Below are 27,856 nucleotides of genomic sequence, written 5' to 3'. Positions count from 1 at the left end.
CAAAACAACTAAATGCATTGTGTTGGCAAATGGACATAATGAGTTCTGCTTGCTTGGCAAACCAACACAAAGAGCCAGCCAGACTGTCAAGAGATTCTAGACATTGCACACCTTGCCTAGATTTAATTTCTCCACACTGACTGATTATGAATATTTTGCAAAAGATCAACTTTCTATTGATTTTCTCCCAATCATAATGGTATAATGAATTAAAATACTGAAATAGATTGAAATTGTTATGGAAAATAGTGAAAGTCCATCCACTCATCAAGCCCAAGTGTGGACTATTTGATGCATATCATGATCCAACAATATTTGAATTTTCTCAACATAGAGAAACATAACCATCATATCAGTCGAGTTGATCCTATTCGGTCTTTGCTAAGTCTACTTTTGGATAATATAATATGACCAAATTGAACCTTCAATGTCAGGCTTCTTGCTATAGGTCAGGAATGACTTCTTGGGCTCTTTTGGTAGTTTGTTCGTGTTAGTTATGGATGAGTAAAATCCACAAAAAAATTGTTGACCGGTAAAGTTTTTGTTTCCTGCTAAAATTTATCTGTTATTTGTAGGTCATATATTAACTTGTCCAAGAGACAACATCAGAATTGTTGGAGTATGCATTTAATGTATTCTCTTTTCTCCCGCAGTATAATTTTAAAAAGAAATTTGAGTTCGCTATGGTTTATGAATAATAGCATTAAATTTATGTCTGTTATAAACCTTTGGATTTATATATAAACATTGGTCCATATTGAAGGGTTACGGTTCATTTCATTTCCTTTTTGTGGTAATGAATCATGGTTCATTTCTTATTTTTTGTTTAGCAGAACCCACTTCCATATTTTGCTCGTTTTCCTGGAGCAGATATCTTGACATCCAGTGATCAAGTGATTCCTACTGTTGTGGATGACAAATTGGCTGATTGGGAACAAGGTGAAAATCATGATTTCTCGTGCATTTGGTTTCTGGTATATCTGCTTTAGTCTGGTCAATGTAGCAAAGTCCCAACAGAACTCATATCATTTTATTTTTAGGGAAGCTGAATCTTGTATCGTGCCTCCAGGAATTAGAAGAAATTCATGAGCAGCATTTTTCACCATTGTTATATTCTTTAATGTTTTTATTGGATTTAATACCAAGAATTTATGCATTTCAGATATCCCAGTTGCATAGGGAGATGAACTCGGACGCTTGTAATATGTCTAGTGGTTGAGTCCATCACTCCAAGGCATTTCATGTGCTTGTAGTGGCGCCTTTCATTGATCGATGCAATAGTCCAAACAGAAATTAAAGAATGTATTGTAAATGACTGAAGTCTTTTCCTTGAAGGCTTGAATGAGGCTCTATAACCATCAAAGAATGGATATGAGACATGGCACAACAAACACATTACTTTTTAAATTAAAAAATGGGCAGATATTTGTGTCAAGAAAAATGGACATAACAATATTTGGAATAACATAGCAACATGCCACTTCTCTGAAAATTGAATAATGTTTTGAATCCATGTAATTAGGGGTGCAAATGGATCAGGTCGACCCTGACATGAATGGTACATCCTGCCTGGGCAATAGGGGTTGGTTTGGGGGAGACTAGACGTAGATCCAGGCTCAGTCGAGTCTGCTTTTGACCTTTGGCGGACCCAGAGGACCCAAATGTTTTTAGCTTCTTTACCCGTGCTCGTCCAAAATGACTTAGGAACCTTTGCGCATTTATCAGCACAATTGGGCATTGTTGCACATTGCTCCAGGGGATACCCTAGCTAACCCTTACTTAGTTCTCTCTGCACCCAGGTGCTGGTACAATATGTTGCTTACAGGGAACGCCCTAGAATGAGCATGTAACATTGGATCAAGATTCTTGTAGTATTGTGGCAAAAGTTTAATACTGGCTGCCAACCTAACATAACTCTCCTCTCTTATTCAGGCTTGGGACTGGCCATGGTAGAGTTTAAGGGTTCCGGGGCTTCTACACTTGCCGAAAAAAGCATGGGACGTATCGCTCAAATCATTGGTCCGGTACTGGATGTAGCTTTTCCCCCTGGCAAGATTCCCAATATTTACAACTCTTTAGTAGTTAAGGGTCGAGATACAACTTACTCAGCAATTAGATCATTGGAGTTATCGTGTTATTGGTATAGGATTTACCCTTTTAACTTTAGGTATTCTTTCAGGGGCAGTATGGGCTAATGAGGCATGGGGATCCTATTGGAATTGGGACCCCAAGGAGACTTGGGCCCTAGCTAACCCTTACTTAGTTCTCTCTGCATCCAGGTGCTGGTACAATATGTTGCTTACAGGGAACGCCCTAGAATGAGGACATAACATTGGATCAAGATTCTAGTAGAAATGTGGCAAAAGTTTAATACTAGCTGCCAACCTAACATAACCCTTCTCTCTTATTTGGGCTCGGGACTGGCCATGGTAGAGTTTAAGGGTAAAATATGCACGTGAGGGAGTTTGATCCCAAGACCTCTTGGGAAAGGGCCAGAACACCTACCCAATACTCCATTTCACATGTTGTGCAATTATATCTATATATTTTATAATTATATCTGGGTCACGTTGGGTCGAGTTGCTGACCTGATAACTTGCCCTACATGTACCAATATTCCACTTCTCAGAAACTTAATTAAAAAAAAATCAGTCAATGATAAAAAATGGTAAATAATAAAGTTAAAAAGATTAGGAAATCCACAGTTGATTTGTGAGTGAAGGAGAACATCAAGTATTTCGCATTTCGTTACTGCACAATATATTTCTACAAAGCTAGTACGTGAATGGGAAAAAAAAGGACAGAGAAATAGAAGAAAAAAGATGCAAAAAGCATTAGATTACACCTGGAATTTAACTATCTGGTGTGTGAAATATCCTCCTTTTCTTCTGTTCTTCAAGAAAAGCATTAGATTACACCTGGAATTTAAATATCTGGTGTGTGAAATATCCTCCTTTTCTTCTGTTCTTCAAGAAAAGAAATATTTTTCTTTTGCAACAATAATAAACAACATGGGCTGCCTAAAGAGGCCCTACTCTGCATACACCATATTCAATGTTGAAAGTCTAGTGACATCTCAGGGATTCTTCTATCTCAAATCAAGAAATCTATAAGTTGAATGAACTGTTCTATCCATGGATCAGTTTATTCGATTTGTAGACATTAGTGATTTTTTTTTTTTTGAAGGGCTGGGATGACATAGATAAAGAAGCAAAGAGGGTGTCCATGGGAGGTTCTCTTTTTTGAGGGACCGCATAGTTATTTGAATGATACCCTAGGAGAGCCCCTAGTATAGAAGGGCTTTCATAGCCATTGAGGTAATGCCTTGTCATCCTCTTAGTTTCTTTTTTCTTTTAATTGTTTGTTATTTTAAATTTTAAGAAAGTTTTTGTTGTCATAAAAACGAAAAATAATGCATAAATATGAGGCTTTAAAGAACTCATAAATTTGGAATCTCTGATGCCTGGATATGACTGTAAACTGTGCCCTTTTTGGTAATTTGTTTGTGAAGTACCTGACACATGTACAACACTCATTTTCAAGTATGCATGTATTGTAGTTTGGAGCAGAATTTTGTATATCTGCTGAGTTAGATTGAATTGTTAAAAATATAATGATGTGGCTTATTCTGTAGATAGTGTGCTCTACCACAATTGTCTAGCTGGTCTTCTGTAATAAAGTTTTTATGTGCCAACCAACTAGATTGGTTTAATACAATAAAGAAAAATATGTATTTATTTTTGATAAATAGATTATTACTATATGTCATTCTTTTGCATAAGTCTCCATTGCATATAGCATTTCTTAGATAGATTGGAGCTCACGATTATGAATTGTTCGCTGTAGATTATTTTTTTTTTCAGAGATTTTTGTTTTTGAGAGAGTTGTTCTCTGTAGATTATTGCCTCTCTTTTATAGTATTTCATTCACGTATTTAGTGCCCTTGATCTTTCTGCTCCAGTAAATGCTGCCTACAATATTGGAATCTTCCACTGGAGACCTACAGATGTTAACAAAAAGCTGGCAAAAGAATGGTTACATATGCTTCTAGCAGATGATAACGTATGGGATCAGAATGGTTTCAATGAGCTTCTGCATAAAACTTTAGGCCCACCTGTAGACAAAGAAAGTGGGCTTGTGTATGCTTATGATGGAACACTTAAACTTGGGATACTTCCTGCAAGTATATTTTGCAGCGGACATACTTACTTTGTTCAGGTAGAATTAACAAACTAGAGTGTGCTTTGAGTAATTAAAGAATGATGGCAGCAATTTCAGCATTCCATTTGTTTCCATTGAGAAGATAAAAAGAGTGTGGGAGCATTTGTATCGTCATGAACTCCTCACTGCTATTGATCTCTCTCAGTTCCATCTTTATGTTAGTGTGAAGTTGAAATTCTATAACACTAACTTTTTTTCCTTAGAACTTTGATTAACTCATTAATTTATTGGAATATTTACATGGACATGAATATCACGGGCAGGCAATGTACCAGCAACTGAAACTTGAACCATATGCAGTGCACACCACTTTCCAGTTTGCAGGAACTGAAGGGAAACGCCACCGATTACGTGAAGCTATGCTTTTCTATGACCAACCAGAGTATTATGATACACCGGGTAGGCAGTTCCATAGGCCAACCATAATGCAGTTTTTGTATCGTATTGTTTTTGCAAATTTGCATTTTTCTAAATAAAATATTTTGTTGCTTATCTCTGGCTTGACTGTGTTATGCACTTTGCATCTTATGTTGATCCTACTTGAACAGGATATCATGTTTCACAATTGGACCCTTGGAAACGTGTCTCACATTCTGAATTTTGTTGAACTATGCTTTTTTATATATTTTCATTTGTGTAATAGTGCATGTGTGGGAAACTCATAATGATAGAAAAATAATGTATAACAAATCGGAAACTGCTATGTCATGTGAATTTGTGCTGCGTCATGTCTAAGAAGCAAATTTTGTGTATCAGTATTTAGTAAGGCAATGGTCATTTAGCATGAACTCAGTTGATCTTTTTGAGTATTGCTTATTGTTTACGTGCGAATCTGCACCAATCTCTGATGTGAGACCAACTCAAATTCTTGCAAAACAAGTTAAATTTTGTAAATCGATAGAGAAGTGGGGATCGCTCAAATTCTAGATCTAGAATTACCACAGATCTTGCAGATCCGATCCTTTCCAAGATTTATTGGTAGCGCCAGTTATAGATTCCGCTTACTAGATCATTAAAAAGCTTGAAAATTCTAACTTAAATGTCTAACTTAAATACGAAACAAAGAAATAATAAAAAAATAAAAGTAAAACAGAGAAAATAAATAAATAAAATAAATAAAAGGAGAAAGGAAAATTACATACCTGAGAAACCCAGAGTTGGCGCCTGTATCAAGACCGCAGGTGGATTTATATCGTTTGATGCCTTCTCTGTTCTTGAAGCATGTCTCTTTAGGGTTTGAGTCTAAGAGAACTTGTTTTTAGTATTTTGTTTTGTACAGGAGCTTTGAGAGTATTTCGGCATAGGATCTCTAGCCTAAGGTTTTATAGGAATTTCCCTAATTTTCTAGGGTTTCCTATTTTCCTAGGGATTTTTAGACGAATTTCCTAATATTTCTAAGTTTTCTAAGATTTTTCCTAATTTTCTAAGTATTTTTCCTAATTTTCTAGGTATTTTTCTAATTTCTGGGATTTTCTAGGCTCTAGGGGAAATTTTGAGGATTTTCCAGATAATTTTTTAGAATTATTAAGAGGGGTTTATGTAGACCTAGCCTAGGGGTATCGTTGAAATTTATGGATCTAAAGTTTGTGTCCTAATCCAACTGGGAAAGGGGTAATTTGATCATTTTTCAGGCTTATCCCGTCCAAAAACCGCCTCAAGGGAGTTTCTAGAGGACCTGGAACCGACTTTGGGCCTGTTGGGCCTGCGAGAGTTGCGGAGACTCGCGCGGCCCGATAAAATACAGCTTGAAAAGTGCACTAGTCACAGCAACTCGCGCTAAGCGAGTGGTTGAGGCTCGTGCCAAGGACCAATTGTCATTTTTCTAAACAATTTTGTTCGGGTCATAACTATCTAACCGTAAGTTGGATTCAGGAGATTCTTGAACAGTTGGAAAACTTGTGACCTCTTGTATATTGTGGAACCAAATTTGGTCAAATTTGAGTTATTTTTTAGGGGTCTACATGGCTACGACTTTAGAATCTCAGTTTCCTGTTTCTAGGTGTCGAATTGGTGTTCGGGTTAGTATTCTATGTTCATAAGGTTCCAGGGTATCTAAGATAACAATCTTGGGGTACTAGGATAGGTTCTAGGTGACTTTGGAACAATTCTAAGGGGTCTAGGCTCACTATGGTCCTTGGGACTCAGAATTTGAGTTTTCTATGACTTCCCTTAGCTAGAGATTATAGGGGGGTGTCTGCACTTATATATGGATTTTATTAGTGTGGTCAAGAATATCTATTTCCATAAGTTTCGGGATTCAAGATATAAGGAAAAGAGTAGGAATGAATCGCACTTAATTTGTGACAAATATGGATCGCTAGAGGATTGTAGGTTGAAATCAGTCTATGAATGTAGGCTTTCTTGGGTACAGTTTTGCATATCATGGAACCATGCATTGCCATCATTTTCTGTTAAGTTTCAATCAACAACTTGAGGAATATCTTCTTTAATTAACAGCAAATGGCAGCAGCAATATATTTGATGGAGCTTACATGTATGACTGGTGTGATAAAGCTAATACGGTATAAAGCATCGGAGTAAATGTTGGATTAAAACATAAAAAAAGGTTGCTCAACCAGAACTTTTTGTGTTACTATCGGGTATTAATAGACCAGAAGCTATGATCTTTATATTGATCAGCCATGTCTCACACTAGGCATTTTTTTAATTGGTTGAGGCCTGGTAAAAACCCATCCCGAAAATCAGAGAATTGAGTCTTCAAATTTCGGAGTGTTCCAATATTTGGCCCATATAACTTCTTCATTGTGAGAAGTGTGTGCAATTACCCTACCAGCGAGGGGTATGACCTAATATTTCAACTAAGAGCAAAACTAATAACCTCTGCTATGCAAACTGATAGAAGATCCAAATGACCGCAAATTGATAAATGGTCCAAATGAACTTGTTCCATGATGATCGATATTGGAGCCTAAGTTTGACACATCTCTAATACCATTATAACCAGGTGCAGTAATAAGATGTGACGAGTGCAGATTCTAATCGTTGATACTCTTTTGCAGAGAAATTAATGACGTTTTTTAGAACGTTTACAAAATTTCATCTCATCCTTTCAAGTGCATGTTTGGATGTGCCTATTATCACTGATTATTCACTCTTAGGATAGAAATACTCATGAGTATTAAATTATTTGTTGTTTGGCAGTGTCTTTTATATTTAAGGTTGACTTTGAGTTAGTTTTCCATATTACTTGATCTTTTTAAAAAGCTGTTGCTTAGTTTACTTAGAATAACTTACCATTTTGAGCAAAGAGCTCTCTCTCTCTCTCTCTCTCTCTCTCTTCAATGTCCCTCCAACCTTATAGACAAAATCTCCCTAGGAAAACCCGAGACTAGTTTTCGGTGACCTCAGCATCAAAATCTCACCAAAAAAGCTTGAGACTTGTTTCAGAAAGTTGGTAGAGTTTTCTCTTTTGAAGAACCAAGACTTTTTAGCAGTTCTAAATCTCCTAAAAAAGAAATGGTCACTTTTGGATAAGAATGGGCTTGGTTTTTTGGGCAACAGTTTTTTGTGAAGCTTGTTGTAGGTGGAACTATCAAAGCTACAAGGCTACTGAAACCGGAAATGCATACAGTGAGACCATTTACTTTTGATATAAGGAGGTCACAATCATCATTGATTTTTAAATTGAAATCGGGTGGTTGAGGATGTGTCATTGTTTGGGTACAACATTCGAAATAAAATTTCTCGAATATTGACACATTTTCATCTATTGAATTTCCCATCCAATTATTAAAAGTGACTGTGACCTCCTTGTACTAAAACTAAATGGTCTCATAGTATACAATCCCGCTGAAACCAGCTTCAAGCCCAAACCACTGTGACTCTGCCAGAAAATAACTGCCCCCTCTCTCTCTCTCTCTCTCTCTCTCTCTTTCCCCCCTTCCTTGGTGGTGGGAACTCTAGAGAGACGATATCCCCAAAAGCAACAAGAAGACGAAGTAGAGATAGAAACACCTTGATCTACAGCATGACATGTTCTAGGGCTAGGCCCCAAATCATGAAAGAAGTGGCTATGTGGAACTCAAGGTATTAAATTTTTTAAAAATTATTTTTCTTTTATTTAATATACCTGAATTCTACTTACAAAGGCCACTAAATATTATTGTAAATAAAAGATAATACCCTAGATACAACCTAAGATCTTTATTTTCATTGCCAAAAGCAATGGAAACTATCCAGGAGCTTTAAACAAATTTCCACTATAATTTTTAGTACAACACGTGTTCTTGAAAATTCACAGAAAATAAGAAATAATGCTGAAAATTAATCAAAACTACCGGGAAGACTTACTGAAAGATGCCTGGAGTTACCCTCACAAGTTTTGGTACACCCCGCACCTGATTCCTTGACTGATAACGCATTTTTACTCCTTTAGATGTTGCGGAAATTCTGAGATATGGAACTTTGTAGCAGTGTTTTAAAATGTGGCCGCATCACGCATATGCAGCCGCATCAGGCGTTATACGCTGGATAGTGCATCGAAAATGCTCACATATGTGCTCTAGAGAGATGCGCTTGCCTATGCGCCGCATCTCTCCACATACTTTTTAGTACAATACATGTTCCTGAAAATTCACAAAAAATAAGAAATAATGCGGAAAATTAATCAAAACTATTGGGAAGACTTACTGGAAGATATCTAGAGTTATCCTCACAAGTCTTGGTACACCCCACACCTGATTCCTTTACCGATGGCGCACTTTTACTCCTTTAGATGTTGCTGAAAATTCTAAGATAGGAGGCTTTGTAGCAGTGTTTTAAAATGCGGTCGCATCAGGTGTTATGTGCTAGTTAGTGCATGGAAAATGCTTGCATATGTACTCTAGAGAGATGCGCCCGCATATGTGCTATGGAGAGATGTGCCTGCATAAGCTCCGCATCTCTCCTCATATGTGGCTGCATCCCACATAGGGCGCATAATCCCGCATATACGGTACGCCAATTTTTACGAAAGTAAACCCTTCGAGCATGGGTATTTAGGACTTTTTACCCCCAAAAAAAGGGGGAAAGGGTTTGGGGGCTTTAAACCCCCCAAACATCATTTTTCAGCCACATCCGTTGCTTTTTTTGGATTGAATAAATAAAAAAAAACTAAAATTGGCGGAAATTTTATTTTGTGAAGTTCTTTGATTTGTGTATTGGTTGATGCTTGGTTGTTGATTTATATCTTCTGGATGTTGATTTGAGGAAGTTTAGGCGAACTTCTGACAACAAATTGAGGGTTTAGGTTTTGAAAAATTGAAATTTAGAATCTCACTCTCAAGATTTGAGAAATGATGATGATTGTATTGACTCTTCTTGAGCTTGACTTTTGACCTCTTTAAACTTCATAGACCTTTAGTCTATAGTATTTTGTAACTTTAAGTTTGTGGTTGCAAATTTATGCTTATGTTGTTGATTGTTAAATATTTTATGAAGCGAGTTTCAAGTTTCTAGTTTCTATTAGGGGATATTGGATACAGAACTCCGATAGCTAATACTTTTTGAGCTAATGAATAAACTAAATACTTACTATCACATATATCACCTCTATATTTTTTAATAAGTATTAACCTATTTTTTTAGATTTTTTAGAATTTTTTTTATATTTATTGAATGCATTATGGCGATGCACCCGAATCCGGATTGCATCGAGCAGCATCGGCGCCCCCAATGCGTACGGTCGCATCCCACATTTTAAAACACTGCTTTGTAGGCAGTATTTCTTTTTAAGGGTGCTAAAGAGCTAAAAAATCCACTAGGGTTTGTAGAAACCCTAAGGAAATACACTAGGGTAAGACTTGAGGTTTTATTTCTCTCTCGGCTGGCAGTACCTCTCTTCTTCATAAAAACCAGCAAATTTCACTTAGGGTTTGAAAGTCCCACTTTTTTTTTTTTTTTTTCTTTAATATATGTCCCTCAAATAAGAGAAGAGAGAGGGTAACATGACGTTCTCTGTGGCACGAAGAGGGGGTCACATGGTTTTAAATTTGAGAAAGAGAGAGGGAGAGAGAAAAATATGGCGTGAGAGAGAGCAAATTTTTGTGATGGAGAGAGAGGACTTGGGGCGTGAGAGATCTTGTTGTGTAGAGAGAGGTGGTTCAAATCTTGTTTAAATAGAAACAAGATCTATTTCCTATTTTGAATAGGATTCCAATCTAACTATGCCTTATCCAATTTCCAGCTTGACCTTTAGGAAATATATGGAGTGAGAGATTTAATTAGAGTCATCCATCCTACAAATCAGTCGTCATGATTTTAGGTGTAAAATATTAACCTTATCCTTTTAGATTTTGACGCAAATCCAACTCTTTTTTAAATTTGAAATATTACCAAACTTTATTATTATGTAGATCTCCCATACGATAGGAAATCCAATCTAATTTAAATTAAAAGATTTCATATCTTAACTAATTTTAAATTGTAAACAATAATAAGAAAGTGGGGCATCCCCCACTTCCTAAAAAATACCCCTCTGAGGGTAACATGTGGTCCCCACTCTTAAAACCACACACACAGGTGAGGCTGGATCCTTGGTCCCACTTTTGTTATTTTAAGTCCTAAAAATTTCAGAGATACCATTTTGATGAAAATTACAGAAAAATAATATTTTAAAATGTTGAAAAAAGATATAAGATATTATAAAAACATTTTTAATAAGAAAATAAAATATACTAAGAGTGGACTGATACTAATCAAAATTGGCAACAATAAGGGCACTCCATTCTCCCGTGAAAATCATGATTCACTACTATTTTCTTATGCAATCCAACAAAGACCCATGACCCATAGTTTCATTGCAGGGGCTCTTGATTGGCTTGTCAAAGTTGGACATTAAACAATGGGATAATAATACTGTAATGTGGATTTCAGTTCCCCCTTTAATAGCAAGTCTTGCACTTGTCATCACGGTGCAAAAGGGGTCTCTCTATGCACATGTATACGTGTCCCTCTATAGGGCTGCTTCTCAATAATGCGGTTGTTACATGTACATGCCTTGCAGAAGTTTGTGGAGGCTTTGGCCTTTTTTTTTACTGGCCTATAACCGCATACGTGAGACCACGCAGTTCTCCTGTCCTACAAACATCATCCTTGGGCATCTCTCTGTCCTCAACATGGATGGCCCACTGCAAACCTTTCTCGATAGTGCCACATGCCTAGGGGTAAGGGTTTTGGACATGACCAGAGCCATAAACCGCCCAACCCTTGGTCAGTTAGCACACATACATCTATTGAAATGCATATTTCGCTATAAAATATCATATTTTCAAGCTTTCTAGGCCTTTAAAGGCTATACAATCACTCCCTCTCAATTTCTCTCAAGCCCATCCCATGTACGTGTTTGGTAAAAGCATTTGCCACTAATCCTTTTGTCAAAGGATTTGCTAACATAGCCTTTGTTGGGAGATATTCAATCTGATCTCTCCTGCTTGGATCTTCTTGCAAATGTGGTAGTAGCAGGGCTTTATGTGCCTGGATTTCTTGTGAAACCTTGGCTCTTTTGTGACATAAATAACTGCCTTGTTGTTGCAGAAGATCTGAGTTGATAAAGGAACTTCTTGAACCGAACTACTTCTTTAGTCGCAAGATAGCAAGCCTCATATTTTGATTCCATAGTTCATAGTGCAACAACATCTTGTTTCTTTGAGCACTCCACCTGCAAGCGTGAAGATATATATAGATGTGGACTTCATCTCATTTGGATCGCCTAGATAGTCCGCATCTAAATATCTTTATATATTCGAGCCTCCTCCATAAGTGAGTGTGTGATTAATGGTTCCCTTCACATATCACAGTACTCTTTTGATGGCCTTCGAGTGCAACATGCCTAGATTACTCTAGAATCTGCTAATCAAACTCATGGAAAAATATTAATCCAGTCTTGTCCCTGACATATAAAAAAACCCAACTGCACTTCTGTATGGAATTCTCTGCATGACTTCCTTTCCTTCTGGAGTAGTTGGACACATGGTTAGGTTAAGCTTTGTCTTTTTATCAGTGGGGCTTAATATGGGCCGGCAATTTTTCATTTCAAATCTTTTAAGAATTTTCTTACAATATGTCTGTTGAGATAATTGAGTAGTTTTGTCTATTCTGTTTCGAGTATTGGATTCCCAAAACATATGATGCTTCTCCAAGATCCTTTATATCAAAATGCTGTGACAAGAAAGCTTTTGTCTCCAATATGAGACGCATCGAACTACTGGCAACTAACATGTCGAGAGATGAAAACCAACTCACTCCTACTAACCTTGACATATATACTGTAGTCCTCCTGGTTAGGCGTAAAACTAGCAGATGACAAGGTCTCCTCGAACTTAATGTACCACTGCCTTGAGGTTGCTTACGGCCATAAGGGGACTTATTGAGTTTGCACACTAGGTTTTCTTTTCTTTTTTTATGAAGCCCTTTGGTTGTCTCATATAAATTTCTTCTTCTAACTCCCCATTCAGAAATTTAGTCTTAACATCCATCTGGTGGAGTTCGAAGTGGAAATGGGCTATTATGGCTATTAGGATTCCCATTGTGCCTTTTCATGACACGTTATGACTTCTTGGTAGGAACATGATTCATGTAGGGATGCTTCTTCAATTCTCTCATAATATTCTCATAGGTAGGTAAAGAACTCAGGTTTTCTCCTAATTCAGTACCTTCTCCTAGGACGAGGTGGTTCGGGATCCAAGGCTTGACTTGTGTCATTTTCTATCTTGTGAAACTCGGCTAGTTTCAGGGAAATGAGCGTCCCAACTCTTGAGGACAACCCCTATGTCAGGATTATAAAAACGGTATCCCTTACCATGCGGTGGGTATCCTATGAAGATGAACTTAACAGTTTTAGGATCTAATTTTGTCGTATTGTAATGGGGTATTAGGATATGGGTAGAGCATCCCCACACTCTGAGGTGATCAAAGAACGGAGCACGACCAGTGAAAATCTCATGAGGAGTTAGTGGGACAGCTTTTGTGGGAGTCCGATTAAGGATATAGTTGGCTGTCAAAGCAGCTTCTCCCCAAAAATTTACGTAGAGTTTAACATGTCCTATCATGCTCCTCATCATTTCCATCAGGGTTCCATTCCGTCTCTTAGCTACCCCATTTTTGCTGAGTAGTGTACGACATAGTATATTGATGTATAATACCATGCTCAGTACATAATTCTTTAAATAGTCGTTTGGAATATTATCCACCTCTATCATATCTATGGACTTTAATTTTTTGGTTTGTTTGGTTTTCTACCTTGGCTTTATACTCTTTGAACCGGTCTAGGGCTTCAGACTTTCACTTAACAGATAGACATGGCCGAAACGAGAGTGATCATTAATGAAAGTGATAAAGTACCTCTTGCACCCTTAGTGGCTACATTCATAGGTCCACAAATATCATTATAGACAACTTCTAATATGTCAGTAGCTCTCCGAGCTTTTGCAAATGATTTCTTAACCAGCTTTCCTTGAACACACGATTCACAGGCTTTGGTTAGGTATCTTTTTTGATTATATAATCCCTCTCTTTCATCTCTCCATCCTTTTAAGATTTACGTGCACTAGTCTCATGTGCCATATAAATGCATTATCATTGTTATCATTGTAACATGAGACATACGAAATTGAATTCTTTATTGCAACTGAAAAGAAACCATCTACAAGGTGACCATTCGTGACTAATTCATTTTCATATTTCACTTCCACCTTATTAAACTCTTACTCATCTCAGGAGCATAAAGAGTTTGCTTTAGGACTATGCTTTTGCCATTCTCAAGTTGAAAGACGAAGTCTCCAATACCCAGAATTTCAGTCTTTTGATTCCCACCTATATAGATATACTGATCCCTTGGGACAACAGGATTAAAATTGCTATACCCATCATTCATGTTTGACACATGGGCAGTGGACACAGAGTCAAAACACCATGACCCCATTTTAGGGTCAGCTAGCATGGTCTTAAGGACCACACAAGCATTCTCCATATCACCCTTGAGATTTGTATTCTTGGGTGTTTTACAATACTTCGCAATAAGCCCAAATTTCTTGTAGTTATAGCACTGGGCATTCTTAAAATCCTTTTTCTTCTTAGGCCCATTATTCTCCTTTTGATTCTCATTAGTTTTGTTCTTATTCTTGCCTTTGCCTTTCTTCTTCTTGAATTAGTCAGAGTTGGGTTTAAGGTTTATCAGATTTACGGAGTCATTCAAGGCTGCAGTATCGCAAGACAATCTCCTTTCTTCTTCGGTTTTAAGTTTGGTGATGATCTCGTCCAACTTCAGCATGCTCTCTGCCTGAAATGAAGCTTTCCCATGAGCTCTGCATAGAATTCAGCAACTGGCATATTTGTATGTTTTTATCCGGCTTAACTTGTGCAGCCTCGAGTTCACGAACTAAAGCTCTGAACTGCTGTATATGCTCGGTTAACTTGTCTCCTTCCTTCATCTTCAAATATGAATATTGTTTTATAGCCATTGTTTTTCTTGTGAGAGAAGATGAGGCATAATCGGTCTCAAGTCGTTCATGAATCTCCTTTTCAGTCTTCAGGTGCTCATATTCGAGAGTAGGGGGATCATCCATGGCCATAAGTAACACATACTTTGCTAGAATGTTTTTAGTACAATACATGTTTCGGGAAATTTATAGAAAATAAAAGTAATAATACTAAAAATTAATCAAAACTATTGGGAAGATTTACAGGAATATACCTAGAGTTGCCCTCACAGGCCTTGGTATACCCTACACCGGATTCCCTGGCCGATGGCACATTTTTACTCATTTAGGTGTTGTTGGAAATTCTAAGATAGGGAAGCTTGGTAGGCAATACTTTTTTTTTTTCTATTGTTATAGAGAGGTAAAAAATCAACTAGGGTTTGTAGAAACCTTATGGAAACAAACTACGGTAAGGCTTGAGGGTTTATTTCTTTCTTAGCTGACAATACCTTTCTTCTTCTTCAAAAATCAGCAAACCTCACTTAGGGTTTGAAAGTCCCATCTTTGTCTTTTTATTTTCTTTGATAGAAGTCCCTCAAATAAGAGAAGAGAGTGGGTGGCATGACTCTCTTAGGCAAGAACAGGGGGTCATGTGGTTTTAAATTTGTGTGTGTGTGTGTGTGTGTGTGAGAGAGAGAGAGAGAGAGAGAGAGAGAGAGAGAGAGAGAGAAATTTGGCATGAGGGAAAGAGAGAACTTTGCGTGATGGAGAGAGAGGACTTGGGGCATGAGAGAGATCTTGTTGTGTAGAGAGAGGGGGTTCAAATCTTGTTTAAATAAAAACAAGATCTATTTCCTATTTTGAATAGGATTCCAATCTAAGTATGCCTTTTTCCAATTTCCAGCTTGACCTTAAAATAATTAGACAATCTGTGGGCTGAGAGATTTAATCAGAGCCATCTATCCCACAAATCAGCCATCATGATTTTGAGTGGAAAATAGAAACCTTACCCTTTTAGATTTTGACCCAAATCCAACTCCTTTTTGAGTTTGAAATATCATCAAACTCTATCATTATCTAGATCTCCTATAAGATAAGAAACCAAATCTAATTAATTAAAGATATTTCCTATCTTAACTAATTTTAAATTTTAAACAACAATAAGAAAGTGGGGCCCCCACTTCTAAATAAGTGCCTTGCCCCCTTATTTCCTAAATAAGTGGCGTGCCACTTACTTAAAAAAAAAATTGGATGTGACCACCTAGGGGTGGCATGTGGTCCCCTTTTAAAAAACACACACACACACACACATGTGGGGCTGGATCCTTAGTCCCACATGTATTATTTTAAGTTCTGAAAATGTCAGAAATATCCTATTGATGAAAATTACAGCAGAAATAATATTTTAAATTTTAAAAAAAATATTTAAAAAATAAATTTTTTTTTTAATACGAAAATAAAATATACTAAGAGTGGACTGGTAGTAATAGGTCAAAATTAACGACAATAAGAGCACTCCACGCGCCCCAGAAAACTATATGATCCACAACTATTTTCTTATCCAACCCAACAAAGACCTATGACTCACAGTTTCATTGCAGGGGCTCATGATTGGCTTGTCAAAGTTGAATAATAAATAGTGGGACCATGATCCTAGAATGTGGATTTCAATTTTCCCTTTTAAGGCCAAGTCTTGCACTTGTCACCACAGTGCAAACGGGGTTCTCTCCATACACATATTTATGTGTCGCTCTATAAGGTTGCTTACCAATAATGCGGCTGTTATATGTACATGTTGTGTGAAAGTTTGTTGAGACTTTGGCCCTTGCTCTCTCACAAGCCTACAACCGAATACAGGAGACTACACAGTTCTCCTGGCTTATAAATATCATACTTGGGCATTTTTCTAATTTCAACAAGGGATGATCCACTGCAAACCCTTCTTAGTAGTGCCACATACCCAGGGGTAAGGGTTTTGGACATGACGAGGGCTATAAACTACCCAACCCTTCGTCAGTCAACACATACACTCTTATTGAAGTACATAGTCCACTATAAAATATCATGTTTACAAGCTCTCTTAGCCTTTAAAGGCCACAAAACCCAACATATCATTCTCCATCTCGGCATTCTTCAACCAAAGTCTGAGTTGTATGGCAGATAACTCCCAGAAATAGCCTTGAGCTCTAGAAGGTTGTGAGGCATGCAATGGGGTCTCAAAATACAAGTCTTAGAACGAGCAAGGGTATCAGCCCATTTACAGCCAATGCCGCATGGATTCTTGGAGTGTAGCTCACCTTTGTTTGAACAAAACAGGACTTTCAAATAAAGGATATTGGCAATTGAAATAGGCCATCTGTAATTAGAAAATGTAGTATTTTTTGTTGCAGGACTTATCACCACCTACAAACTTCTCTTAAACAGAACTGGGCGTGCTTTTCTCCACCGTTATATAACAACAGAAATCAGCTGCAAATTTTTTTCTGGTTCTCTCTCTAAGAATTCGGCATCTTCTGCCCAAACTGAGTCCAGGTTTGCTTAACAAAATGCCCATATTACGTCCTTCATAGCCCTGTTTCTCTATGGTGCGAGAACCAGAACCGTTGTGGTCAAGCATAGAGAGAAGAACTATACTGGTTTGAGACCTCTCCTTTTAGCTCAAATCCCGAAGAGCATAACTTATGAAGACAGGCCCTCTCTCTAAAGAGAACCCAAATCACTGTTAGGATGTGATGTTTAGGAGCAGCGAAGGGGCAGAATTGTAATTTTGTTGTGCATTAGCAGTGTGGGGACAATGTTGTAGTTTATAATTGCAAAGGTGTATAAATGTAATATATTATATTTGTAAAGGATATCGTGATATTGTACTCTAAAGTTATAATATAAAGTGAAATGAGTAGATTGTTCTTCCACTTTGAAAAGGTGTAGAACGATCTGCAACCCTTCCCTCTCTCTTTCTTCATATCTCATTTTTCACATAGTATCAGAACAAGGATCAAAGCATCTAGCATGTGATAGGGTTCCTAGAGAGTTAATTTGGTGGATGTTTTTCTTGGGTAATTAATTTGGTGGATGTTGGAAAAGAAAGGAGTCTCTAGAGGATATATTGACATGGTAAGAAATATACATGGTAAGAAAGATACATGGGAGTGCTGACTAGTGTAAGGACAACTAGTGGAGAGACAAGTGAGTTTTAAGTGACAATAGACCCACATCAAGGGTCAGTGTTGAACTCGTGTCTCTTTGTTTTGGTTATGGATGAGTTAATTAGCATCTACAGGATGAAGAACCATGATGACATAGTTTTGATTGATGTGACTAGAGACAACATCAACATAAAATTTTAGAGGGATGCTCTGGAGTCTAAAGGATTTAAAATTAACCAAACTAAGACAATATATGGAATGCCTGTTTAGTAATAATAGGAGTAGAAACGAGGTAGTAGTTAAAGATTGATGGCCAAGAAGTACCTAAACGAGATTATTTTCAATATCTAGGATTAATAATCCATGAGAATGGAGAGATCGGGGAAGATGTCGCACATAGAACTAAAGGTGGATGGGTGAAGTGGAGATGTGCCTTCGGAGTTTTATGTGATCTTTACATACCATGAAATGAAGGGGAAGTTTTATTGGAGGGATATGAGACCAGCATGGTATGGAATGTTGGTCAGTCAAGAAACAACATATCCATAGAATAAGTGTAGTTGAGATGATGATGTTGAGATGAATAAGTAACAGCTGACAAGACAAGAAATGATATGATTTGGAATAAATACATCCTAGGGAACTGAGGGATAGTAGACTTACGCTATGTGCAGTGTCGACCTAGAACATTACCAATTATGTGGGTGATTTGGTTTGTGGAAGTCTCTAAAAGGGCAAGGAGAAGGGCCAAAAGGACATGAATGAAGTAGTGACAAAAGTTATGGTAACTTATGGTCTGACTAAGGGGTATGACCCTTGATAGAGCAGAATGACAGAACATGATTTGTGTAGTTGACCCAAAATAGTTGGAAAAGGCTTGGATGATGATGGTGATGATGATCAAGCAAGAATCAAGGATCTTCTCAGCATAATCAAGACACTCATAATCTCTTAATTTCTTTGCTCTTATCTTTGCTTCTTATTCTTCTTCAATACCCTAACTATTCCAAAAAAAATTGAACTGAGATTCAATAGCTGTAGGATTGAGATTTCTAATTTCATAGGAATGGGTTCCATAAAGATTCCTTCAAGGAATCACCAAATCGGGATTCCAAAGCGGAATCGACACTTGGAGTGAGAGATTCCAGAAACTATGCTCCTGAGTGTGATGTCCATTAGAAAGGTTCCAATGGTCATCTACTAATCAACTTTCACATCCACAGCTCTCTCCCCATCCACAGCACTATGATACTGTTTTATTAAACATTATTGGTTGTTATGAACTTATGATATCCAAGAAAAGATATAGTGCAACTGATTATAATGGTTTGACACTAGTCGGCTTAATTCCATGCTTGTAGTTATACAAGCTAAATTTATTGCGCATTTATTCAAGGATTTCTGCAATTCTTTATCTGCAATAGTTTGATATTCAGAATGTCCTACTACTATTCACAGGTTTCTTGCTGGATTTTTGTTACAATAGTAATCAAAATTTTCAGGCTTTTCCTTTCTATAAGTTTCATTTCCAATGCAACATCTTATCTCATACTCCAGAGCCTCAGTACTTCTTCCAGTGTTGGACTATTGGATATATGCAACATGCTTACTGAATTAGTGCATTTGCTAAAAGGGGTTTTTTGTTATAAAAGTTATCTATACTTAAGATGGTGCACATAAAATTATAAATACACTTCTCTCTTGCTAACTTCCAAATGCTCACAAGTTCTGGAACTCTCTACAGGAGGCTTTTTGTCATTCAAACCATCTATTCCTAAGAGCCTGTTGCTAGGTGGTGCGCCTACACTTAAATCACACTTCTCTCTTGTTAACTACCAAGTACGACTTGTGTTTCATCTGTCATCCTTGTTTTCATCCCAACTCTGAATCTAACTCTTTGGGGTTTCCTTTTTCTGTAACTCACTGCTTTGTTTGTTATATTTCTATTTTCAGATAAAGCAAGTAAGGACCGCACTTGCCATTGCTTCATTGTTGAATCGAACACTGGTAAGTTCGCCGAAACTCAAAATTGACTTTTTAGGTCATTGTAAAGCAAGTAAGGGCCGCACTTGCCATAGCCATATAAAGGGATTTTTAGGTCTCAAACACTGCCTGTATTATAGTGTGATGAAAGTCTAGCTTCCAATTATATGATCCCTTTTGTACTTAATGATATATTGTACCTTTGCTTAAGTTGTTGTGAATGTAACTCTTTTTTTATAATTTAGAATCACATATTATCATCATTATTGGTTCATGATTCATGAAAAGATGTGGCAAAGATTTACGCAGGCTGCCCACTTAATTGAATCACATATTATGTTTCTAAGTTCTGCCCTATAGGACTTGAATTTTATGAGAAGGTTAATCATGGAACATAAAAGTTCAAGTAGAACCCTGGGCCCTTTGCATGTCTTAGCAGTCATATCAAAGTAATAATAGCCCCAGTTACATTGATGGGAAGTTCTGAAAACTAGTCTCTTAATGTCGTCATAGTCACAGAACTGGAAATAGTTGAAAGCTAGTCTTTTGTTTATTCTTATAGATTTTTTGGTGGCATTTTGGGAATAAGTGGGTATGCAAAACGTGGGCTCCCCTGTCAGTCATAGTGGACCAGGTTGGGACCATGGTTACTGGGATCTGCCAACCAAGGGGTTGATCTCACACCGAAAATCCGATCCTGCACGCTGGGAAGGGGGATCTTGCTCCTCTACGATTCTTAAACTTTGGAATCTAGATCATTCCTATTAGGGATTGAGGTCCTGAGTTACATGGGATCCAAATTCCTTAGCAATATAGTATAGTTAGCAGTACAATATAGCAGTGTGGTACAACAGTACAGCATAGCAATACAGTGTAGTCTAGCAATGTGGTATATTACATTAGCATACACTATAGTACAGTAGTATACACTATAGTGTAGGATATATTGTATAGTTGTATATGGAAGATTTAAACATAGCATATAGAATAGTATGGTAGAATATAGAATGCAGCATAGTAATGTAGCATAGTATAACAGTATGGTATTGTATAATATTGTGGCATATTATACTAGTATATACTATAGTACCATACTGGTTAAGTGCTCTTAGGAACTTTGATTTGACCATATGGAGCTCGGTTCTGTATAATTTATCATTCACTTCCTATTAAATTTGAATCGAGCTCGCCTGTATATTGAGATCGAGATATCTAGATTTCATGGTGAATGGACCGCAATCCCTACTATAAGGAGCTTCTTATGTGTCACAGCCCTGCAGTCCCGATCCTGGATCTGATTCAATTCTGATTCCTGTAACTTTGGTTAGGACATTTATCACTCTAAAATTAGAGTAAGAAAGAAAATAGGGCTATTAGTAAAGGAAAAAGTTTATATAAGGTTGCAACTTTAAAATGTAGAATTACATATGCACCTCAAAAATCCATTGGAAAAGGTTGTTTTAATGTTGAAAAACATTCTAATTGATCACCTCGATATCGAGATATAAGAATATGAAAAAAAATAAGATTTTGAGTGCAAGAAATAGTGCATCTTGCAACACATTATCTAAATCGTCCATTTTCATATGTTTATAGATTTACTTGATTTTAAATATTTTTGGAGTTTAAAATTTTATAATTAAATATGAAAATAGATTTTGAGACAATCCTAAGATTTGTTTACACCAAAATTACATATTATGATAAAATTTAGAGGTGTGCCTTAATTGGATTGTTTAAGGTTGCAACCTTGTAGAAACCACATCCATTAGTAAAAGAAAGTTATTCTGAGACAAAAAATAACGCCATCGGAAAAAGGAAGTTACCACCCAATGGGGCCTTACAACGCACCATGTGTGTTATTTTTACAAGAAATTATGCTTGTAAACAACAAACTACGTCTTTAAGTTACAAGTTGATACTCAATAATCTGAACTATATATAAAAAATAAAGAAAAAAGTTTGCTTCTTTGCCCCCCAAAAAAAATAAAATAAAAATAAAAATAAATTATATATATATATATATATATATATATATATATATATTTGTTAATGTCATTACATGCCCAACCACTAGCAGATATTCAGCAATTTGGGAAAACCCTAAGGGAGAGGGATTAGGAGTGGTCGTAGTAGTTAGTATATACTGTAGTAATAGATAGATGCATGTGTATAAACACGAATATTTGTGTGTGCATACTTTTTCATTATAAAGTGCATAGATGATATAATCAGTATCATTGTTATATCAATATACTACGTTTATGGGTATGGTCTATCTTACATAGACAAATACGTGTTAGAGTCACGCACGGTTGGAAATGCCAATCCCAAAATTAGCCTTTAAGATATGAGACATCCATACGAGTTTGAAGGAGGCAGGGGGATTTTATGTGACATCAAGGGCACATTTGTTTTGCAGAAGAAGGGGCTTCCAAACCCCCTCTTCCACAAAGTTTGGAGGCCACCGCTTCGATGGGTTACCATGGAGCAACATCAATTGACATTGTTTTTAAGGTCATTGGAAGCAGTGGCTTCCACTCCTGCATAACAAACGCGGGAGCATTGCAATTCCTGGAAGCCTCGGCTTCCAAAAAACAAACAAGACTTAACTATTTTGGTTGTAAAACTTCCATATTCACATGATGCATCATGAATATGTTACATAAAATGTTAAAAATACCAGTTGATACTCTTATACTATCTATGGTTGTTCTTTGAAATGTCACACATCTAAATTCTAAATTGGTGAATTGATGGTTCAATATATTCTATACTTCTTTGTAGAAATCTAATTTTTGTTAATGTGTATTTTTTTATGTATGTGTTAAATAATGCTAGCCCCACTTCAATATCCATTATTATGCATTATTTACAACATAGAGAAGATTGCATATGTCCACTAGGAATGAATTCCTGAGTTTGCAAATTTGAACCACAAGTTTTTTTGGGTAGTTTGAAACCACAAGTCCTCTTTGTTGTGCTCTAGAACTGTAATCCTAAGTGATAGTATCACTCAAGGAGGAGTTGTGGCTTGTAAGGTTCTTTTCATGCAATAGGGTAATTACTGAACTTTGGATGGTTTGACAAAAAACTTAAGCACAATGGCTATTTAAACTTTTTGTCAAAAGCAATTCATTAGTGCCTTGCCGCCATGTGACTATCTAAGGACTTGAAAGATGAGAAATGGAAATTGTTATTGATATATGTGAACTCAATGACATTTTTTAATAGAAAAACTTGACTTAGTTTTGTAATATTAAATATTAACATAATGGGAAGATATCAATTAAGGCGCCGAAGTAGTGACAAAAAATATGGGGACTTATGGCCTCACTAAGTGTATGGCCCTTGATAGAGCAGAATACTAGATCAGGATTTGTGCAGCCAACCCCAAATTGTTGAAAAAAGGCTCTGATGACGATAATTAGTTAAACTTTTTACAAAATCATCAAGGGGGTCAAAAGGTCCTAATTAATATGAGAGGGTTATTGTTTAAGTTTCATTTTACTCATTTACCTCCTCAGAAAGTGTCTTAACAAATGCCCAAATTGCTCTTGTTTATAGCTGAGAACCCTGAACACGCAATAGCATTTCAGTAATCTGACCCATCTAAGAGGCCCTAAGCAAATGGTGCGAATATCAAAATACTTTGAAAATTACTAAAATGTCAGCTGCTTCAGGGTTCCTAATCTTGAATAGGGGAATGCAGGTATTTTTTAAAATATTTTGAGGTAACTAAATGATATGAAAGCAATATTCAAAAATTCGCTGCCCAACTTCCTAGGCGGCTTGCATCTAAGCGCCCGCCTAGATGCAAGTTACCGAGGCAGAAAAACGCGGCTAGGGTGAAAATGGTCATTTTTTATTAGAGGCCTTTCAAGGCCTTGTAACACCGACATGTTATAGCTCATGACTACAGTGGGAGTGAAAAGAGTGGCATATGACTCTAGGATCTTGGCAGACTGGGACCAAGTGTCATGAAAAACTCGGGAGGATTGGTGAATATATGAGGATCGAGAGGTTTCAGAGTTCCCTCTAGTCCAGGTCGGTTATTATTATTGTTATTGTTACTGAGCTCGATTAGGCCTCATGACTGAAAGTAGGACAATGTGATCTAGCCAAGTATATACAGTTAATTTTTTTATTTTTTTTTATTTTTTTTATTCATACCGGCTAGAACACCTACATGGCTCCAAAATTACAACTTTATTCATAAAATATACTTTAATACAATCTAGGATCTTCTCTTGCATACTACTACAATTCTTTCCAATCAAACAAAAATACAATGCATGAAGAATAGTGAAGCATGGAGTCATTAGAATTACCTAATACCTTACCTCAGGTAACCCCCAAGAACTTCGTACGCCCCACACCAATGGGGAGAGACAGAGGCCAATCCAATTTCACAAGTGTAGAGAATACACCCTCATAGAGAACAGTTATGGAGAGGAGGCTAGGGTTTTTACCATCATTATGAGATTTAATCTTGACCGTAGTTCTTGGAGACCTGTGGGGTGAATAGATCTTAACCCATCATTCCTTAGATCAGCCATCATGATTAAAAGAATGAGCTAAAATCATTATCCCTCAATTTCCATAACTCTATTCCCATTAAATATTTGTGTAGAGAAAATACTATATATTTATAAATATAATTTCAATCAATCTCTACACCTTCTTATTTTAAATCAATTAACTTTAATATATAAAGCCTTCTGTTTAATTTCAAAACAAGTAGTTAGCTTCCATGACAAGTCACACAAAAGAAAGAATGGAATATGTGGGGCATCATCCCATACGCCCCACATCCCCACCGAATGGGCTCAAATGTGGTGGGCCCAAAGTCCGAATGGACCCTCACACCCCAAAAAGAATTTTAGATAAATAAAAAGAATTTAAAAAATCAGTAAATATATTTTCTCTCTGAATTAAATAAATCTAAAAAATTAATTTTTCCTTATTTAAAAATTCTTTTCTACTAAAATAAAATACCCAGAAGGATCTAAAAAATTCATTCTAATTATCTAAAATATAATTAAAACATAATTTAACATATTTGATGGGAATTAGATCCAAAGAGTTAGGAATATCACACATATGCTGAGGACTCCATCCCTTCTAGGAACTGCATCTCACTGTAATCATCGTAAATTGATCCAAGTTCCCATGACCCACAACCCTTCGCAAGAGTTATGCTTGGACTATTAAAGTCAACTAATAAATAAAGGAGACAATTCTAGCCCATGAATTATAGGTTCTTTCTTGAGGACAAATCTAGGCTCCCTTTTAGCACAATACCTCATGGGTCCTTCCAACACAATCCAATGTTGCAGGGAGATATCTCTTTGGCATATGTACATGAAACGTCCTCACCTAGAAGGCTGTTTCTCAGACGGTTATTTAGTGTACATGTCGTGCGATGGTAATGATGAGGATTTGACATTTGTCCTCTCTGGCCAACCGCTGCACACGTGTCATACCAATCCCCTGGCCAACCATCCTGGGCACAACTCCAAGCTTATCAACGGATGACCCCACATTGAAATCCGTATCAGTTGTGCACAAATGCCCAGGGCTACGGGTTTTTAGACATCAACATGAGCCATGGCCTGTTAAAACTCAAGCGAGTCATGGCATCGATGATGCTCACAGTCCACCCTGGATTATGCCACACAGTCCATCCGGACCACGCTCCGACTGGAGCTATCACATCACTATAGCCATAGTTTTACATGCTTTCATAAAGCCTTTAAATGGCCACATAACCCCGACATCTCCCACTTGGCCTTTGAAGGCCTTGCAAACTCTCCCTTACACACTCTCATCCCCCATTATAATCTCTCAAGCATATCTCACATGCTCTCTCTTATGTCCATTACATTACACATAACTTGGCAAACTCCTTCACCATCCATCCTTTCATTAAGGATTCACTAATGTAGCCTCTGTAGGAGACATAAAGCCTCTTTCTCTGGTGCTCAGATCTCGTTCCCGTCATTATAGTAGTCTGTGTTGACATTCTTGGTCTTCTCATATAACTGTGACCTTTTATCAATGCGAATCCACACAACATATGCCATGGGAGCCTGACAAGATCTGTACCCCAAGACATTCCCTATGGTTCAAGGTCTTAGGTAGTTGAGGATTCCAAACAGTACTATGAAAAACATGAATCAAGAATTATGGGTATTTAAAACCGGTGCAAAGTTTAAAGACTCTTCACCCATGTTTATAAAAATAATTTCAAGACTCAATGTTTTTCCTTTTTATCAAGTCTCTTGACTCGGTATATTTTCACAAGCGACATATACAATTGCACGGCGGATTGGTATGATTTTCATAAAAACTTGGTGGACCTTGCAAGACTAAGGGGGTCTTCCCAAAACATACAAAATGGTCCAATTCAATTTTCAAAAGACATATTTAGTCTTTGAAATTGATTTTACCGCATTCACCTTTAATTCTTACCACGTCATGTTATAATCACAAAAGGAGTCGTAAAATCCGTCAGTGATTTTATCCAAAACAAAAGATGGTCATCAAAACCCGACAAATATGTAAAATATATATTTTCTTGGCATCAAAACCCATTTTATCGGGAGGACAAACAACAAAACCGGGTTCTGTCGGAACATACAAAATGGGTGAAACACTTCCTTTGCGCTACACATTTAAATACCCCATACCCAGCTCTAGTGTTTAATACTTAGGCCATAGACCTTGTTCTTTTTTTTTTGAGACCTTGTTCAAAACACCAAAACCACAACCCTTGTGTTTTACGACCTTAAGTAGTTCACACAAGTACAAGAAGGCACTTGTATGTAAGGGTATTCAAAATTGGCTCTTTCTAACTTGTTTGCACCTATCAACTAATGTCCTTGCTTTCCATACTTATACACAAAACCGACCAAGATATAATCAAAAGGAAGTATAAAGGTCAGGTTAGACTCAAAAGGCTATAAGTTATTGAATTCTCTTTCCTTATATGACCTAACCATGTAACGCGGGATAGATTTCATACCTCCAGCCGTATAGCTTGGTATCTGGCCTTCCTTGATCCTTGCTTTTGCTTGCTGACAAGCTTTTTTGTTCTTGGAAGAGCACACAATGGAATGGAGGATCACTTGGTCATCATCTGCACATGTCAGAGAAGCTTCTAATTGTCCGCCCTTCGGATTCTTCCTCACTCCACAACAAGGAAATTTTGTTCTCCATGTCATCACTCCAAAGGTGACTCCTATGATTTTGCCACTGATCTTGGGATTTCTAGGCTTCTATAAGTATCTCTACATATCCTTTCATTGCCCAAAATGAAGAGAAATGAAGATGTCTTTTATAAGTATAACATGTATTGTGTAACTTATACTTTTTTGCAATTCCCAGATTGAGCACCCTTTACATAGGGTGTCATATCTCCCAACTTTTCATGACCTGTCTCTGAGCCTTCTATTGTCATAAATTATACCCATGGCACACTATAACGCTTAGAATGAGGCTTAAAAGGATTCCATTCAAAAGAGTGACTTAACATGTCACACCTTTTTATTACTACAGAACAGAAGATGAGCATCTCTTATGAAAATATAATATCTCCCAACTCACAAAGAGTTTCTCTCCAAATTTTTTAGTATAAAAATAGACTAAAAAATACAAAATTATAGTCAGTACCGGCCCCAAATCACACCATTCAATGAGTCCATGAACTAGTGACATTTACAACACAATACAATTCATACAGATAGAGGTCAATCCAATTTTGCAAGTGTAGAAAATACACCGTGTAGAGAATATTTATAGAGAGGAGGCAAGGTTTTTGGGGTTTAGGGTTTCTGCCATCGTCCGTAGATCTTGGAGACCTGTGGGGTAAAGAGATCTTAACCCTTTATTCCTTAGATCGGTCTTCATGATTAAATGAATAAGCTAGAACCATTATTCTTCAGTTTTCATAATTCTATTCCCATCAAATATTTGTGTAGAGAAAATACCATGTATTTACAAATCTAATTTCGATTAATCTTTATGCCTGGCTATTATAAATCAATCAACCTTATTCCATCAAACTTTCCTTTTATTTTCAAAACAAGT

The 27,856-nt window shown here is 36.9% G+C and overlaps 1 protein-coding gene across 2 annotated transcripts in view; it reads left to right on the top strand.

The window, feature by feature from the left end:
* The window catches only part of XEG113 (xyloglucanase 113), a 50,969-nt gene that overhangs the window by 9,099 nt on the left and 14,014 nt on the right, over window positions 1-27,856 (top strand). The window contains exons 4-8 of one of the 2 annotated variants that reach the window (XM_006878562.4): window positions 834-939; window positions 3,962-4,218; window positions 4,485-4,620; window positions 19,527-19,621; window positions 19,736-19,789. In XM_006878562.4, coding sequence (XP_006878624.2) covers window positions 834-939; window positions 3,962-4,218; window positions 4,485-4,620; window positions 19,527-19,621; window positions 19,736-19,789 — 648 coding nt within the window. Of the gene's footprint in view, window positions 1-830; window positions 940-3,961; window positions 4,219-4,484; window positions 4,621-19,526; window positions 19,622-19,735; window positions 19,790-27,856 lie in introns of both variants that reach the window. The other variant, XM_011625631.3, reaches the window with a different exon arrangement.

This window comes from Amborella trichopoda, chromosome 3 (genome assembly GCF_054954075.1).
Source record: "Amborella trichopoda isolate Santa Cruz 75 chromosome 3, AtrichopodaSantaCruz75HAP2 v2.0, whole genome shotgun sequence".
Classification (NCBI taxonomy): Eukaryota; Viridiplantae; Streptophyta; class Magnoliopsida; order Amborellales; family Amborellaceae; genus Amborella; species Amborella trichopoda.
This window is presented reverse-complemented; position numbering and strand designations above follow the sequence as displayed.